Genomic DNA, 19,922 nt, shown 5'->3' with positions numbered 1-19,922 from the left:
AAAATATTAGAATGTCAAAATTCTTTTCTGTGTATTTGACTTTAAAAGAAATATTTAAAAAGCGGAAATATGTGTCTCAATGATGGTTATCAACTTTTGTCATTTTAATGAAAAAAAAATCACTCGAGAAGAAAGTTCTTCCAATCTTTGTGTTGACTATTATTATCCAGTTGAGGACATAGCAAGTGCCCCCCGGTGAAACCAGGGACGCTAAATTGCTAGCAAGTAGGCCTATATAGCAGTCGATCGTCCTGACGGTGCCGGGGCAGTAGATCTTTTTCTTTAGGCCTAAATAGGCTAGATTAATAGATGAACAAGTCAAGACGACAAGAGTATTAATTTAGGCCAACCTTGCATGTGTTCGAGACAATCATGGATGATGCAGACTTGGAGAAACTTTCTGTCAAGCCCGGATCCCTGAGTCCGAAGTTCCACAGAAACACGACAGAATACGCCGTGACTGTCGCGAGTGATGTGGGCAAACTGACCATCAGTTGCTTGACAAGTGACAGCAATGCAAGCTACCAAATTGTGGTTAGTTGAAAGGGGTAGCCTTGAGGACTCCATGATGATATTTTTGATATTTTAACTTTAACCGCCTCCATGATATTTTTGATATTTTAACTTTAACCGCCTCCCATATTTTTGTCTGAAGGAGAGCAGCAATAGTCTGAATAGACCATGTAGACATTCTACTTTGATCGATGAACAGGCTCAGGCTCAGACCTCCTAGTCCTACAACAACTAGTAGTAGTACAAGTACGGTACAACATCGTTGGAGTAAACTAAACATATGATATAGAGACACATGTCATGCATGATGCATTTAAACAAGAAATTACGTAAATGTTACCGTAGTAATTTTATTTATTTTTACACCTTATTCATAGTCATACGCCTATGCGTATGAAGGTTTCAAAAATTTGTTAATAAACAGGTGAAAAATTGAAGGTTTCTTACCAGACCGATCTCGTGTAGGGCCTAGATCCCTTGATCCATTTGTCAACAAAGTAAATACAATAGGTCTGACCCTTGAACCGTTTCGTTATGACGTACCTTCGATTAGCGATTTTACAAAATGCAGTTTTGAAGAACAATTTATTGATAAAAATTATTATTTAACAAATACTAACGTGATTATAAATAATTATTCATAATCACGTATTAAAATTTAATACACGAATATAAATGATATTTATAATCACCTTTTAAATTTTAGTATTTGTTAAATAATAATTTTTATCTGTAAATTGTTCTTCAAAACGGCAATTTGTAACATTACTAACCGAATGTACAACATAGTGAAGCGGTTGAAGGGTCAGACCTATTGTCTGGTAAGAAACCTTCAATTTTTAACCTTTTTATTACGGTAACCAATTTTTGAAACCTTCATACGCTTAATGCGTATGAAGGTGTAAAAATAAATAAAATCACTAACATACATGATTTCTGTCTTCAAAGATGGATTTCCTAGGAAAATCCATCTTTGTTTACATGTGTCTCTTATACATATATGGGAGACGGTTCAAGGCTCCATGATGAAGAAGTATATGTCAAAATATTTTTAAATATCATCATGGAGTCCTCGAGGCTAAGAAAGGGATACATGTATATTTGTAATCTAGAATGGGATTTGTTTCGTATTGAATCACAGAATTGAAACGGTGAAGTGGAATTCTGTCCGGACTTCTGAAAATGAAGTGGGGAAGAGTTTCCCTGGGGTTGTCCCTTTTTGAGGCTGTGGCAGTGGATAATGCTAACACTTTTGTTCCTGAGGCTGAATGAAAATCTGTGTTTTACTCTTGAGAAATTCATAATTTTGACTTAACAGTTAACTTTAAGGCTTTAAGCCCAATATTGCACTAACAAAACTGCAGACAATAGTGACATTATGCTTGTGCATTGGCCCATACATTTCTTTGTTATAGTTGATGCTGGATACGCTAGTGTTATTATTGAAATAATGAGAAACAGTTTCTGGTTTGTGAAATATTTCCAAACTATTGTCAAAATATTTTTTTTGCTTTTTTGGGGGGGGTTGAATGAAGGAGGTGTGTTAAAAATAATTTTGCTAGAGTAATGAAGGAAGATTTTTTTTTCAAAATTGGTACAGATTTTAAATGATATGCTTTATTCTTATTTTTGATTGCAGGGTGGGGATGGAGGGAGGACTGTTGATCTTGCAGAGGGTAAGACAACAACAATCAAGATTGATGTGTCTGCTGAAGATGGAACATCAAAGCTCTACATCATCCATGCCAAGAGACTCTCAGCCAAAGATGCTTCCCTGACCAATATCAAGTTAGCAGATGGGTGCCTGGTTCCTGACTTCAGCCCTGATACACTAGCCTATTCATGTAAGAACTAGGACTTAGTGGCAGCCACTTTCTACTATATTTTAAGGAGTGAAGAAATTTAAAAAGAGGAGAAAAAGGTGAAGGAAGAGGGGAAAAAGGGAATAAGAATGTAAAGTCTTAAAGAGGTCTACAGAATACCACTATAATTCAATTGGGGTCATACCCCCCCCCCCCCATTAATATACATGTATCCTGATGCTGCCCCTGAAGATGCATTGCCGGAGGTTTGCCTGACAAATTATGATGTATGCACAGAGCATTAGTATAGGGCCTAATTGCTGATTTAATAACAGGTGAGTGAAATACATTAATAGGTCCCAAAGAGACACATAAATAAATTTGAAATGTATGCAAGTCTAATTAAGCTTTTAATCATTTTCAACAGAACAAAATAAAATGGTCATAGATAAGTTGAAGATCACCAACATTGGAGGTTCTTAATCATGCTAAAAGGGTCACTCGAGCGAGTCAGGGGGAGGGGGGGGGCATGTGAACCTTTGGTCCTTCCATCCCCTAGATCCCAACCTGCCATGATAAATAATGTACCGGCCCTCCGTATGTTCATTTCCAAAACCTTTTCTTGATTCAGCCCAGTTGGAGAGAAGCGTAGGGAGTTTGTCTTTCGACTCCGACCTCAGTCAGTGTCGAAGTGACGAGATCACTGCGAAACTTCGCTATAGTTTCCGAGAGCTGCCTTACCCAGTGCGTTGCATCCGTTGATCATTGAGCTCTAACACACTAAATGCTATAGCACCATATCTTCGTTTAAAGCATTATAACCAAAACCGTAGCGGACAGGTTCACTACAATAATCTATAAAAAAAAATTTACATAATGGCCCAAATTAGGTAGTTTTTAAAACCACTGGTTGAACCCATGGTTTATTTAGATTTCCTGTATAAATTATGCCTATTTACCGCGTATACTAAAAAATGTCCAATGCTGATGTGTTCTTTGGTCACAGTGCACCACATTGACGCCTGTTGTGGTGGTTATCCATGCTTTTTATTCATTCATGAGTCCACTGTTTTCAGCTCATGAGTCTGCTCTTCAAACAGTGGACTCATAAATAAATTAACGTGGATAACCATGGCAACAGGCGTCAATTTGGCGCACTGAAAAAAGCGCGCATCAGCATTGGACATTTTTTAATATACGCAGTAAATAAGCGTTGTTTATACAGAAATCTGCGTAAGCCATGGGTTCAAACGATGGTTTTGGAAACCACCTTTGTGAATTCGGGCCATTATGTATGTAGATGGAAAGGTGATGGAACTGACTGATACTGATAGTAAAAAAAGTAAGACCAAGCACTGTGGTACCAATTGTTTGCATTTGTTTAATTACCCAAAGTATGTTTAGATCATATTCTGTCATACTTTATTCATGGCTTTTTTGCAGGCATTCTTCCTTACTCTGCCAGTGTACTGAAGGTTACTCCGACTGCTCCTGATAAAAAGAATGTAGTGAAGGTCAACGGTCAAGACCCGGGGTCAGAGGTCAACCTTAATGTTGGCGAGACAGCCATAGAGATTGAGGTCACATCTGCTGATGGGTCCAATAAACAGGTTATTCTTTACTTTTATGCTTATGTATACCATGAGAGAATTTCATAAATGTAATAGTGATTTTCACCAACAACTATAAGCTATTGAAATCCTTTTATATGACTGGCTCAGACCAGCTTAGGTGATGAAAATGAAATGCTCCCCATGCCTCACTTCAATTCATTCTCAAAATTCTTAATTCTCTGAATTTTATTCTTGAGATGGTGCTTCATTGTGAAATCAGGGTATTTGTATATGATACTTTTTAATTATTTTTGTTGCTTTTTGTCTTTATGATTTTCCTTTTTTTTGGAAAATTATTATTTTTTAATTGCCAATGAAGGATGAGTAATTGTTAAAATCACATGTCATATTTCATGGTTTCCCCAATTCTTGTTTGCATTGTGTTGTTGGATTTTTTTTCAGACATACACTGTGAATGCCACAAAAAGATGGCTTGGACGTGCAGTACAGTTTGCCAGTAGCAAAGATGCTATGAAGTATGAATGCCCCATCACCATCAGTCCATTTCATAAGCCATGCAGTATCAAAGGTAGTTCTAATTGCTCTTCAGATTTTTTTTCTCTCTCAGATAGCACAAATGATTTTCAATAAATTGTAATCCTGCTTTGTATACAAATGAGTTAGCATTTATTTTTCTTTTACCATATTGCAATTGCCTAATTTCTTTTGAGAAATGTAATGATTACCTATCAAACATCTGTTTCAAATTATGGAATTTAGTAAATTGTTACAAAGCCTTATTTTATCATTTGGGAATTTTCATAATTCATTGATTTACTTTGTTTCTTGTGTTTGCTACATAATTTACATGTTTCTAGTAATTGTTAGTACAGCACACACATTGAAGTAACATTGAGAATATGTTCTTATGAATATAACTAAAATAAACAAATTTTAGTTCAGGTTAGTTGGGAAGTTAATTGATATTTTGTATGCATTGCTTCTCTGTTTGCATGTTCACATATTTCTACATAATTTCATACAAAACCTCTTTGATACTTCCATGACTGAACAAATAAAGATCAGATTTTCTTTGAGGTCACATACATTTTTTTTACTGTGAGTTTATAGTATGAATCATTCTGCAAGACAATTTTGGCTTTATATTACCTAATACGAACAAATTGTTAGGAAACCGTGGGATGAAAGTGGAGGTATTCTATAGAGAGAAGGTATAAAGCCTGTAGTCAACATTGCTTGTTGTACAAGCATCAGATCAGAGCTCTATGCTGTACTGATCTGTCATTGGTTCAAATCCCACTCTTATTATTCAATATATTTTTTCCAGTTATAAATAACAATAACATTTAGACCATTGAAACTGGTATTGAATTACAGAATTTTGACAATAAAAACAAGTCACTTGATTGTTGAGCATGATAACAAATTAAGCCACATTTTTATCTCTCCAAAGGTTCTGACCCAAAGCATGTATTCAGTGAACCAATCATTGATGAGCTGACAAGAACATCAAAGGTAGATCCATTGGATGGGACACCCCTCGAGAATGAATGGAAGGTTCCAGAGGGAGGCATTGAGAAGGACTTGTCTAGTGCTACAGTATGTTGTATCTACTGCTATACAGGTAAGGTATATTCTTTGTTGAGGGTGTCTGAAAATCAAGCAAAACTTATATTAATACTTTCATAGGGAACAATAATTGCAAAAGATAATTTAGCTTGTGATTTCAAGTTCAGCAAGGAGGTGATTTAATGGTGATTATGAAAATACAACTATAAAAACTTATTAAGAAATGTGAAATTTTTATTCTCAATATATATTATCTTGTGGTTTGGTATGATTATTATATATGATATTTGCTGAATAAAATAGAAAATAACTTTAGTATATTCAACCAATAAAATATGTATCATTAACTCAAAAGGTTATTGAAGACAGCTACCAAGAGCTGTATTTGTGAGAATGTTGGCAAGTTAGTGACCTCATATTGTCTGAAAACAATCTCTTAACTCTTGCAGATAACTCTTTTTCAAGGCAAAAGAAAGTTGTCATGTAAGTAGCTGTAAACTAGAGCTTTTGCTAAGCTGTCCTAAATAATTCAAATGTTGAAATACCAGGTGTGAAAGCCCATCATTAATCCTTCAATTATTATACTGATATCACAGGATGTGAAGAGAAGATGAAGTACAGTACTCTAGGGACTCATATAAAGACATGTGGGAAAAGACCTAAGATTGATGCAGAACCAGAGGTAATCTGACATGGCCCTCATTTTGTTTATTTGTTTTGTTTTCATTTTTGTTTGTTATCTTCTTTTTTTTTTTTTGCTCTACTGTAAAGTGCATACCACTTAAGTAATTGATATTTAAACAATAAATCTAGCAAAGGAATTGTTATTAATAATTTTACTTAATAATTAATGATAATAATCAAGTGATATTATCCAGTCACTTTTCAATCTTGTTCCATTCAAAAATATAAACATGGCCTATCTTTACTATCCAAGGGTGTATATTGATTCATTGATCAAGAACAATTAAACTCTTGTTTGAAATATAGTTTTAATTTCTTAATTCCCAAAAGTCTAAGTGGTGTACGTGTACCGTGTACCCTATCGTAAATAATGCTCTCCTTTTTTTTTATTAATTCTACAATGATAATCTTAAACTTTTTATGACGGTAGAACAGTGTTATGTAGATTGTATTGCTTATAGTGTAGTGATACATCAGTTAATAATATCACAGACAATGTCATGAAGAAGAGTATGAGATAAGGTACAGTCAGCTTTTAACTTCAAGCTGTCCTGACTAGAATTAAGTTTTGGATAAAAGTGCATGTTGTACAAGATTTGCAGTAATAAGGACTTCTATTGAAATTCATGTGCATAAGTTTTATTATCAGTATCATAAATGTATTGAATACATATAAAATGAGGATATGTAATGAACCCAATTCTTCCATTCTTTTTTTATCTAACTCACCGCAGTTTTTATTGTCACATTTTGTTGCAGATATACACTGTAATAACATGTATTCAAAGGTAAATTTATTCACTAGATTATATTGACCTGTGTAGAGTATAAATATATCTTTATCTATTATCATTATTTTATAGAATGCTGACACTTGTAAAGAATGCAGTCGCAAACGCCCCAAAGATGAAATGGACTGGCACATGGCCAACATGTGTACCAGCAAACACACCAGTAGGGAGCTCAAACATTCCATAAAGGTAAGCACCTCATGTCAAATACTCTCTTGACTGAGATCGTGGTGGTGCTTTTCAGCAATACATTCTTCCGATGTTAGGAAATACATGAGGCTAACGGATGATTTGGCCCCCATGACAGCAAAAACTGCCCCACAATTTGCAAAGTAGAATTTTTTAAAAAATTTTGCAGGTGTTTCTGCATTTATTGAAAATTCAATATATGAAATGCAGTAATCATAATGAATATAAAGAAATACAAAAATAAATGAAAGAATTACAAATTGTGACGATTACATAATAGCAGAATAATTTACATAGATATTTATGTAAGCAATAATATATAAAACAAAATGCAGTGGCCAGCTGTCGTAAGCAAAATTCTTGAGAGAATAGTAGCCAGAGGAAGGGAGCTACATGAAAACCATTGTAGAGAAACATTCACGGCTCTATAATAATGATTGTCACATAATTATTTGAAATGTTAAGGAAAAAAAAGGGGGAGAGGGTATAGGGGTCAGGTGAAGTAGGTGCAGATGTGGAATGCTTTAGGGACACCATCATTTCTAAAGTTGTCCCAAGATCTGCCACAAAAAATATTCAAGAACTTTTAAAAAAATCAATATTTCACAAGAATAATCAGATATGCTTTGATACCAAAAAAAAGTATCTCTTGCAGTGGAAGGAATAGCTCCAAAAATTCAGTGGTCATCCCAACATGTCAAAAAAAAAGTTGCCCCTAAAAAAATTGAAAAATATTTCCTACGCTGTGTATTATTTTTATTCTAATGTAAAAATCAACCCAACACCAAGATTGAAATCACCAATTGTAATCTTCAGAGTTTAGCAGAGTATTAAATCTCTCTTAGAAAAGAATATTTGTAATAAAGTAAATAAATAATTGCAATTTCTCTGTGATGAATGTGCCAAATTAAAATCTTTGAATGTAATACAATATTTGATATATTGCAGAGCCATGACTGGGAGAAAAAGTTACAAGTTTCTGAAGAATCTGGTAGTGCAGATCAGCTAATGTCAAAGGCCAAAGATATCATCAAGAAATACAGAATTGCTCTGCCAAGGAAAGGTATAGTATTATGATGATTAGTTATGATTTAGATTGCCAAATAAATGAATCATTGTTTAGTAATATGACTTCTCATATCAGATGAAAGTCCTTTTGCTGTAAACAAATACAAAGCTGTGAATCAGTCTTCAAAATGGTTTACATAATAAGCAACATGCTCCATGAATATGGCATTGTCAAGGAGGGGTCAAGGTTGAATCATTGTATGTGATACTTCGCACCCTTTTTATATAATTATGCAAACTATATGTGCACTTGTACAGTCAGTCTGGAGTCAGAATCGCTGGTCTGAGTATAGTATTAAGGACACTGCATGACTTGTGACACAAAGTTTTCATAGTTGTGGTCAAAAGAATTGTAATTGTTAGAAGAGGACCTCTCAGAACTTATTAATCATTTTGATTCCTATAGTTATTATGTTCTTCATTACATCTTTATTCAGGTCAGTCATCACGTTTTGAGGAAGGCGGATCCCCGTTAGACCTGCTGCACTCTGCTGCTGTGAACCTGGCATGCGGCATCAAGCAGAAACCTAAAAAAGCTGACCTCCATTTTACATTGGGCCTGGTCCTGGAAGAGACCTACTATGCCCAGGATATGTATGGACTCAAGAAGGATGTAAGTCATCATTCTAATGGTATCTGCAATCAATTGCAAATTCCTGTGGAAAATTTATAACTGACAGATCAATATTAAATAGAGTAAAGTAATTTGAACTTCTCGTTTAAAAAACAGATAGGCTATTGATTGCAAATTTGCAATTAATTTTAAGGCTTCTTATTAATTTTTGTACTAAAAATTGACTCGCAATTCATTACAAGTTCATATGTTTTTCAACTAAAAAGCAAATGAACTTTTTTATTGTTGTTTTGTTGTATTCGTTTATCAAATTCAGAATCAGAAAAATAGTATTTACAGATTAAAAATAAAATTTCTGGAATTTCACAAAGCTGCTTCTTTTGTCAGACACATAACCTTGAGTGAAGTATCCTAAAAACAGAATATGAAAAAGCATTGATCAAGTAAAATGGGAAATACCATCTGTTTAAAGGCAGTTTTCATGGGGAATTTGACACATTTTGGATGCTCAATCTTAGTAGTTTGATGATAATCACCAAGGGCGGCACAAAATGAATGACCAGTGGATGTGATCTAGTGCCATTGGAAATTCCATCCATTGCCTAATGGTGAAGTCACCAGCTCACTTTCCCTAGGGCCTGAGACTTGTCAGACTGAGGCTTAGCAGACTTGGCTAAACAATTTTTCCCTGCTACTTTGGGTGTGTTTTAATCCCCCAAAGTCTCTATTTCACTTATTTCCAGTTCTTTTCAACGGTTGTCAGCAAATAATTATCCACTCCCCATTAAAGCTGATACCCATATTTTTCAATTGTGTCTGACCAAACCTGACACTCCAGACCCTGAGCCTATATGTATATGGTCTTGAGTTGACACTACTCCCACAACTCCTAGATATTACAACTTTGAGTTATCATTTGTTTATAAAAAATGAATGACTTAATATCCTTGACCTTTTGACCCCTAGGATGATGACCTTGATGACAGCATGGCAACCCTGTCCCTTGGCCTGAGCACCAAGTCAAAGGACAGTAGCAAGGAGGATGATATCCAGGCCATATGTCAGCAGAGAGGAGCAGGAGCCAACGCCTCTCTTTCCCGACAGCTTCAGGCCATCGACGAGGAGTACAAGCACCTGCTCAACAGCGGTCAGTCACAGAAGGCTGACTATGTCCAGGAGCTTTATCTGTTCAAGTCCAAGCAGGCTACTCAGGTATGGTGTATGAGTCAAGATGGTGTATTGTTATGTCAGGATACTGCCCAACTTCTATTGATCAAACAGGCAGGGTAGGGTGGTCTGATGGTTGATGTTCATAATGGGGAGGTGAGAGGAATTGCTTATTATTGATTTTGGTGAGGTAATTTTTTACTATTGCTTAAATTTTTCTTTGTTTGGAATTGATTCAATCAAGTTTGGATAAGTTGTTCCAGTTAAAAACAAAACGGGATGTTCAAAAAAAAAAATTAACAAATTTTGTTTGCAAGCAGAATGAAATTGATGCATTATGCAGGATTTCTTTTGTATTGGGCGAAATATACTAGAAGTGAGATCAAATAAGACCTTTTTTTAGTGCAAATTGTAAAACACTTGGACCATAAATGGCAGTGTTTTTAGGGCAAGGCCACTTTCCCAGAAGGAACATCACTGTATTACAGGAAAAATATAAAAAGATGCAATACAGATCTCCAAGGCCCATGATAGGAGCATCAGAGCAGGTCAATAGGGTATCAAAGGAAATGGCCCTTGATTAATATAAGCCCTGTTTAACTTGATTAAGCAAGTTGCAGCATGATTATAAGTCTAGGCATTAAAAGAAGGTATCATACAATGTGTTCATAAACATGGGATTGATGAACTTTGATGAACTATTGAAAAGCATGCTGGTTTAAATCAACAATTATGAGAACTTTATCATGTAGTTGCACATTGATTTTGCCAAGTGTGTAATTGCTCTGAGAAAATATGTGGCACATTTTCAATCCCATCCGATCGGGGAAATAATGATCTTTATATTTCAGGGTGGAAAGACATCTCAGGCAGCATCTGATGAAAGCAACCCGCTAGGTCAGGCATGCGTCAAGTTCATGGATGCCCTGTCCTTGGAGCAGAATAATGTTATGTACAACATCCATGTGGGAAGGCTACTACTGCTTCAGGACAAAGTAGAAGATGCCCTTGTTAGGTTGCAACATGCAGTAGGCCTCAAACCATTCCTTTCCATTGCTAGGTGAGGATCATAGGGTTAGGTTAGGATCTCCACTTTGCAAAATGGAAACAATATATGGTATTCACAGAATTGCCCAGAAAATGCAACTTTGTAGGCTAAAGAAGTTGGATCACAGAAAATGCAGTGCAAATCATGAACAGCACAGCAAAATTAAATCAACAAAATTGTGCATCAAAGAGAATTCTGTCAAGTAAACCTGTTTTCATTGACTAGCATGTGTTTGCCAAGCTTTATCTGCTTGGAAACCTATGTTTAAAAAAAAATTACTATTTATGATTGTTTGTATCACATTTCACCAAAGAACACAGAATTTAATGTTTAGAACACCAGAAAATACGGAATTTCTCTTTTAGATAACAGTAAAGCAAGTGCTTTAGTTGAGGTAAGTGAGAGGACAGATATAAGAATGTCATCAGTGTGTTTGTACTGAAAAGAATTGATGTTAATTTATTATGAGACTTGCATGGTTTAATTTGGATCTAAAATATGATGGACAAAATCATTCTTATGTTTGACCCTTTCAAACTTATTTATTCAACTTTTGTGATATAGAATGTTGGCTCTGAATTTGTCAATTGAAGTCAATTGATAGAGTAATTATTTCATATCATAATATGGTGATGATATATGACATCCCCATTTGATCTGATCATTTGTTTTCATTCTGCTTCATGTATTAGATTCTACCTTGGCTTAGCATTGGTCCAGCAGAAGAACGGTCCTGGAGCCAGGAGTAAAGAAGCCACTACCTACCTGCATGATGGCATCCAGTACCTGCTAGAGCTCACAACTAAACAGGCTGAAACAGTGGAGAACAGGTGAGTGGGTGTTCTACAACATGACTGATCGGTCTGTCAGATGGCTCAAGGTAGGATAGGTTATTGATTAACCCTATACATGTATATCCAAAGCTATTTTCAAAGTGCATAGTCTGGATGGTAGTTTATTTGCTCCACCCCCCCCCCCCATCAGATTTTGGCCCTTTGATGGCAAGTTTGTGACAAAAGTTGTCATTCACGTCAACCACAATGTACACGTTTAAAATTTGACCATTAGTTCTTGATCCAGAATCTCTCCAATTTATTTTAGAGTAATTAGTTATCCTAATTGATATAGGTGCATAAAATTTTGCTCTAAATCTTTAAATAAATCTCCAAAACTACCAAATTTGGGTCTGGACAATATTCGGATCACGGGTCGATATGCATGATGTCACACTATTCAAAGGGGAAGGGGGGAGATGGCACAATATACCATCCCCTCAAGTTTGCTACTTGAATCTACACCAGGGCTCTGGATAACAGAAATATATTTTTTCAAAACTATCTGGCCTCATAATTTTCTAGAAACAAACAGTATCATCGACAAATTATGTGCTTCTTTTCTTTGCTTCCTTTATCAGTTCCTCATGTGACCTTCACTCAGAAGACCTATGGAGGACTTCTAGCGGCCAGCTTCTCAAGGGATGTATAGAACTAGGTAAGCTCCTCAAGAAGACACCTATATCAGGGTTCCTCAGTGCTGCTGATGTCTTTCACAGGTGAGGATGAGATACATGTGCGGGATCTTTTGTTAAGTATATTGTTAACAAAGGTAGTTTGATTGGTAAGCGTAGGTATTTGATATTACCTCCTTACATAGCAGAATTTCACAGCTGTACAGGATTTTGGTTTATATTTTTGGCACATTTAACAGTTCCATGACACATGCTCCAGCTACAATTAACAGTACCTTAAACCTAACATGAAACCCTATGCAACCCTAACCCTACATCTTAGATGAAGTAAAGCCTGGAGTAATTGTCGCAGGAGCAAATGTCGTGTCACCCATTAAACATGTTTAGACATGTTCAGAGAAGCAATAACAACAAATTTAAAAATATTAGATGAATTGACAATTTTGTAAAGAGGCAGGCATAAAAACTCAATTCTGTATTTAATCTTTGTATGTTATCAAAGAGAAGACATGATGAATACCTAAGTACTTCAGTAAACTTTGATTTTGATTATAATCGATATGAACTTGGTGTTATGACCCATCTTCTATGTCAATTTAAACAAACATGAGAAACTCATGCATTACAAGGGGAATATTCAGTTGTATGATCTCCCTAAAAAAAAACATGCTGTATTTTTATTACAGTGCTGCCATTTTGGCAGGGCAGAACCTATGCACGCTGCCCTGTAGAGGCGACACCTACCAATCAATGGAGTGGGTACTCCTTGATGTTCATGCCATCCTGCTAGAAATGCTAATGGAGAAAGATGCAGGGAATACCCCTTGGATTGCTCAACGATGTCAGCGTCTCTCTTCACTCATCAACTGTTCTACCATCCCACAGAGTCAACAGGTTCTCAAACTTCAAGAACAGGTTAGGACCAAATCAATTCCAGAAATCAAGCTTTCATTTTATCAATAGGTCACCTCTGTTTATAAAGAAGGTTCATTTTTCTATTTTTTTTTATTTGGGAAAATACATAACAAAGATATATATTAATAGATTCTTGGCAGAGGACCATGAGTGTGGGTAGCTGATTTACTTTGTTATGAGATAACAATGGCTTGTGTGATGGCAATAGTGAATGATCAGAATACTTGTTATAATGTGGGTTTGGGTGGTGCTTTTCAGGACCTAACACATGCCCATAAATGAATACATGGTGTACTGTGATTCATTCTTTGCTATTGAAACCTACAGAACTTTATTCCTAATCAAAGATATCCTTGAATATGTTAAATTCTCAGATGAAATTATAACTACAGAAAATAGGCTTGTAGAAATGATTTTTTTTCATCTCTCATTGAGTTGATGTTTGTTTCTATTTCTGTTAGAACTTGATTAATTAAAATGGTGAAACTTAAACATTATTTGTTTTATATTTCTTCCTCTCAGACATGTCAAAAGGGAGTGATAGCCCAACCATGTAATAGCCAAGCTCTATGTCACCTTGGCACCTCCCAGCTAGCCATGTATGAGAATGACCCGACCTCTGACCTGGGAAAGAAAGCACTCCTTGATGCTAGGTTGTCCTTTAGGGCAAGCATTGAGAAAGAGGGCAAACCGAGTTTAGGTGGTGACCTGCCAACACAGATGACAGGTGATTAGATCATTTTTCATTTTCTTTTTAAAAACCTATCCATTGTAGGATACAACGATGTAGCCTTGTAGCTCATTGAGAGACATTCAAGCCACTGCCCCCAATGGCTGGCTTATTTAATTAATTTTTATATCAAAGAAATTTATAGATTAACTCAGTTTCCAACTTACTTTGACATAGCCTGGAGGCTTCTGAGCTAAACAGAAAGGCACATCTAATGAATTATGTGGTGTGTTGCTATGAGATTATTTGTTACAAGACATTCTTAAAGGTCTAATGCCCTCTATTGAAAGTAACGAATATAGAAAAGACACCACATTGGTCTCTAGAGAGGACTATTTATACCCCTTTCACAAACCCATCCTCCAATTATCCGCCTGAGATTAATGCGGATAATTCAATAAAAATTGCATTCACAAACTCCGAAAATAATCCTCATTATTTTTTACGAGCGCGCGACCTGAAAAAGGCGGATAATTGTCATGGCAACTGAACACGCCCCTTCCATTGGTGTTGTGTTGGAAAAGGGTGACCTTTTGTGACCGCAGCATGGCAATTATCCGCATTACTTTGGAAATGTGTTCACAAAGCCAAAATCTGGTCCCGATGTTGCTATTATGCAGATAATTGCAGAATCGAAATAATGCAGATAACTTTGGTCCTGCTCTGATTTTACAACCAAATTATGCGGATATTATCCGCATAATTGGGTTTGTAAAAGGGGTATTAGAGTTGTGCTAGATTTTTATCTGTACTTCTTGGAAAACAATTTCTTGAAGTGAAAAAGACACCAAGAATCTTTATTCCTTGTTTTGGGGATACGTTCCCCTATCTGGTGTGGTTTGTGGCATGTTTTATAATACAAGATTCAAAGTAGATTAGATTCTCTTGTTATTTTAGAAGTATTCAGTTTCATCTTCCTTCTCCCCCCCTGATATTCAGAACAAGGTTGGTGGCAGGAGAAAAAGAAGAAGGAAGAGGCGGCAGCAGCCAGTAAGGCAGCACCAGTAGATAAGGGTAAGGGTGTGGCCTCTAAGGCTGCCCCAGCTAGGGGTGCCCCAGCAAGGGGAGCACCTGCAAGGGGTGCACCAGCAGGGAGGGGTACTACTACACCAAGGGGTGCAACCAGAGGCGGTCCAGCAGGTGAATATTGTAAATGTACACAGCAAGGACATGCATTACATTTTCTGACTTGCTATTATAAATGGCAATACTAGAATTACGCCTTTGAAATTCACTGTTTTCATTTTTATGACTAACTGAAATTTTTGCTTCTTTCTAATTCTTCATTTCCTTTATTTAATCTGTCTTTCTTTTGGATCCCAGTGCCATTTAGTAGGAAAATAAAATACACAAGAATAAACATTAACGAAATAAAGTTGCAGAATTCATGCACAATAGTTTATGAAGTATATACATGCATGGCCGTATGCAGCAGAAAATTTTTACTGAAAGTTTTCACAAAATTCACCAATATTAAGCTCAAATTCCTTTATCTTCTCTTTACAAAATGCAAAAGAACCCTAATTACAAGCCCAGACACTTCACTCCCTCAATTTCAACTATTTTCAAAAAGCTTCCAAGTCCTGCTGCCTACCAAAAAATTTCTGCGTACGGCCATGTTTATTTGCCATTTTCTTTGAAGAGTAACATAAACACCATATTTTTTTGTTAATTTTATATCTCTTCATTTTTACAGCCAAGACGGGTGCAGCCAAGGCAGCACCAGTCCCAAGGGGAGGCGCAGCCCGTGGGCGTGGCACTACCTCTGGGCCAGGCAAGGCTGCCCCAGCCCGTGGAAGAGGGGGCAGCACAACCAGCGTGGCCAAACCTGCTGCAGGGGCTAAATCAGGTCCAGCTAGCAAGACTGCTGCAGCTCCAGCCAAGGCAGCACCCACTCCATCTCCAGAGCCAAGTAAGGCTGCTGCCAAATCAGGTAAGTCCTTTCCACAAATATCATTCCTCTGCCCATCATAGTAGGTGTTTGCCAGAAGCATTATGCTCTCAATTTCTCTATTCATATGTCCAGTTTTTGTTCTTGCAATATTATGAACCATTGAAAGATCAACTTCCAACCTTGTCCAAGTATGCATATCAGAGTGAAAATCAGGTTAAGTTTTAATTTATCTATTGAAATGTAAAGCTTTCATTTTGAAATTGAATGATACAGTGCACCTCTGAATCGATTCATAGCGGACTATATGTCCCAGTACTAATAGAAATATATTTTTGCAAATTAGGCTTGTATTCAATAATACTGAGGTTTCTAAGCGCACAATACTTTGAATTAATTACTGGAATCTAAAATTAAAGCTTAATCAGTTAATATTCTTCTAAAAACATAACAAACAAGCAAAGATTTAGAACAGCATTTATATGTTTTTTTCTAGTGTTTTAATGAAAGTCTATGTAAGCTTCCTCATTCTATGTAGTTTTTTCATTTAGATTTGATGAATGTACACCTGTATTTCTGATTTTGTTATTTATGTTTTTCCATGTACATGCGACAGAGACTAGCCCAGTGCCTGCCAATGCTCCTTTGAATCGCATGAGCTACCTTCCACGTCTTGGCCTAGCGAGGGCCCTAGCTAAAGAGACGGAAGATACCAAAGAATCGAGAATGCTCTATGATGATGTCATCACTATGGCACCTCAGGTTAGTCAATATTTGATGATGACCTTTCCACTTGCTCCTATAACAATTTGCTTAAGGCATAGACTTATTTGGAGGGATAAGAGAGTTACTTTATTGGAACAAAATTGATTACACTTGGTAACATTTTTTTTATATCACTCACGATTTCTGGTGACTTTTCAGAAAATAATTCAAATGATCACTTTCCCATCTTCACAGTCAACGCAATGCCCGAATCATTCCTGCAGGAAACTTCCGATATAAAATGTGCATATTATATACGTTATCACATTAAAACATTGTCACGATTATTGTGATTGTGACATTGTCCAAGTCATGTCATTACGTTCATCTCCGGTATCAATGGTTCTTGACGGAGAATGTGCCACATTTTAGGTGACTACTTTTCACACCCTATTGGATAAGCTTTAACATTGCAGTGAATGAGGATTTTCAAGGCATCTGTTGAGCATTTCAGGGGTGAAATTGCCACAAGACCCTGTGTAATTTTTTTCGCTGCTGCATAATATTTGATATGCATAGAAATTATGCATTCATTTCTCCCTTTTCTGTAATCAATTTAGATCCATGATGCCTACATAGAGCTAGCTGAACTGCTTATTAAGACGGAGCCCCTCCAAGCTGTTGATGTTTACGCCCGCTATCCATTCTCGGATGAAGAGTCATATGACGATGCTTTCCTCCATGGCGAGATCCTCCGTCTGCTCATGAAGCATGAAAAGTTTGATGACCCCAGATTAGAGAGGCACATGATTGCATATGGCAGGATACTCGGCAAAGGTAATTCATGCCTTATCTTTTTGTTTTTGAAATGGGTCCAAATGTATTTTTTTTTTTTTATTTCTTATGTATTTCTCTATTTTATCATCTTTTGTTTTTCATTGGTTTTTATCAATGGAAATTTTACAATTTAACAACTAAAACCTGATATTAATTAAGCAGACCAGTCAGAACAAAAATAATCACCGTTTATGAATTTCATCTCCCTTAGACTTTGTACACTAAGTACAAAAATTCTCTCGTAAAATGTCATTTGGCGTTGCGGTGCTATACCTGTATGTCACAATTCCATCTCAAAAGTTGCGCAAGTCTACTGCTTATAATAACTAAAAATTATGATCTACTTGAAAGCTTCCTTAAACAGATTTGACATGCAGCGTTGAATTTGGCTCTTTTTCAAGTCTTATTTTAATGCTGGTTTGTTCTTCGATCAACCCAGATGAATAATGGGGAAGGGTGGGGTTTAATTACATGATTACAGTTAAACCTGCAGAGGAAGAAAATCCTGTTTTGAAAAGTGTTTATTCAATGTATTAGTAGCATACAAATTCTTCAGAATATCAGTTTGATATGCATTCTAGTTATCTTCTCATGGTTGCTGATTAATAGACCCACATAGTTTCATGATGTACACCTTTATTTGATCAATTTGTCATTTCCTCCATTATACAGGATGTATTGAGAAGTATGTTCAAATCCTGGAGGCTAAGTTCAAGAATGAGCTACTGATGAACGTCTATGCTGCCGTCAACCACAAAGCAGTGGATGATCCGGACATGCAAGCATTCTTCAAGTTTAAGATGTGGCTATAGTCAGATTCAGACATATCTTATTGGGGACAGTTGCGAATGTTTCTCTCGACAGCCTATTCTAACTGAATCACGGGGCCCATCTGCACTGGAAATGGCAAGGATAGCATTTCAACTTAAATGCCTAAATAATGACCATTACTGCATGAATTCTGAACACCTGGGCCGGTATTCAATTGAAAGAATTGAATATTTTGCTTAGGATCTAACTTGGCTAAGCAAAAGTCATAAATGCCATATCAGGGTGAAGACTGACCAATTGGTTAGTGTTATGGCAGCCATGTTTTCATTTTCTTGAACATATCACTTTTTTTTAATACATGGTCTTGTCACCACCACAGTTGGCCATGTGACATGATTTTACTGTAGAAAGATCAGAAGAAAAAAAATATTAAGAAAAAGTGGAAAGGCCAAAGCTGCCCAGTTTATGTGTGTTAAGTTAGGCTGAAGTAGTTGATTTTATGGAAGAAAAATCATTGTTTGTTATTTGATGATCCGTCCAAAAATACTAGATTCCATCCAGAAAAAAACCTTCCATATTATTTTATATCATTGTGCCTTGCTGTGTTTTGTATACAGAGTTTTATTGTGTATACAGAGTTTTATTTTAAATAAAGTCATTTCTAAAGTTAAATGTTTACTAAATTGTGTGTTTTGTGAATATCAATATATGGAAGAATCATGGATATTGACTATGTTTGGCTTAAATGACAAAGAAGTTTGTAAGCCCATCAAATTTGTCCATAATATTCACCTTCGCATATCATCATGGAGAACAGCTGTAAATAATTTTTCTAATAAAAATTTTGTTATACTTGGTAAAATAAAATGAACCTTTGCCTTTTGTGACAAAAGAGAAAAATAAAAAAACATCAACTAAGGTAAAATAAAATGACCCTTTGCCTTTTGTGATAAAAGAGAAAAATAAAAAAAAACAACTAACCCCTGGCCATGATGGCCAAGTAAAGCCTTCCCCAAATAGAGTGATATGTTGCAATCCAAATAGGGTTTTAAACTGTAATTAGATTATGACAGTAATTTTAAATAATTGAGTCCACTTGATTCAGCTTTTAAATAATGAAACATTCCATATTAATATTTTCATGCAAGAAAATATGAAATGTTACAATCACATCCGGGAAAAAGGCTGAATCGGTTTGAAATTGTAGATAATCGCAAGACTGCCAACATCACAAATTGGAACCAATTAGACTTTTTTTTAACATTGTGATCCCATTATTTAGATTTTCTATGCCATTTTTCAAACATCAGTAAATTATTTCATTGCACTGTATCACATATTCTATGCCATATTAAAATAAACAAAATGTCTGAATGCATTTTTTAGGGGCATCAATGGAGACTTTGACTCTCATCACACTCAATAGCATCAACTGAATTCTAAACATTGATGATAAATAGTAGCAAATTACTGAAAATTCAATGCTCGACAGATGATCTTCACTTGATATGTAAAAAGATTTTATTAGTGTACACACATGACAGTTTTACTATACAATATATTCAAGAAATACTCCCATTGTCTTCCACTGACTACAGGATTAAAAATAAGAAAGCTTATTACTTT

The 19,922-nt window shown here is 35.9% G+C and overlaps 1 protein-coding gene across 1 annotated transcript; it reads left to right on the top strand.

Annotated features, from left to right (window-relative positions):
- Positions 1 to 209: 209 nt before the first annotated feature.
- Positions 210 to 18,881, top strand: LOC121418140. Its single transcript, XM_041611850.1, has 20 exons — positions 210 to 534; positions 2,153 to 2,357; positions 3,759 to 3,925; positions 4,331 to 4,457; positions 5,343 to 5,513; positions 6,055 to 6,140; positions 7,006 to 7,122; positions 8,071 to 8,185; positions 8,628 to 8,803; positions 9,731 to 9,976; positions 10,783 to 10,991; positions 11,672 to 11,809; positions 12,394 to 12,531; positions 13,134 to 13,362; positions 13,885 to 14,089; positions 15,032 to 15,232; positions 15,789 to 16,025; positions 16,600 to 16,745; positions 17,309 to 17,525; positions 18,198 to 18,881. Exons 1-20 carry the CDS (start codon positions 373 to 375, stop codon positions 18,335 to 18,337), a joined length of 3,432 nt encoding a protein of 1,143 aa, XP_041467784.1. The 5' UTR covers positions 210 to 372; the 3' UTR covers positions 18,338 to 18,881.
- The last annotated feature ends 1,041 nt before the right edge of the window (positions 18,882 to 19,922 follow it).

Source organism: Lytechinus variegatus, chromosome 7, assembly GCF_018143015.1.
Source record: "Lytechinus variegatus isolate NC3 chromosome 7, Lvar_3.0, whole genome shotgun sequence".
NCBI lineage: Eukaryota > Metazoa > Echinodermata > Echinoidea > Temnopleuroida > Toxopneustidae > Lytechinus > Lytechinus variegatus.
Note: the sequence above shows the minus strand (reverse complement) of the source record. Positions and strands in the feature narration are given on the sequence as shown.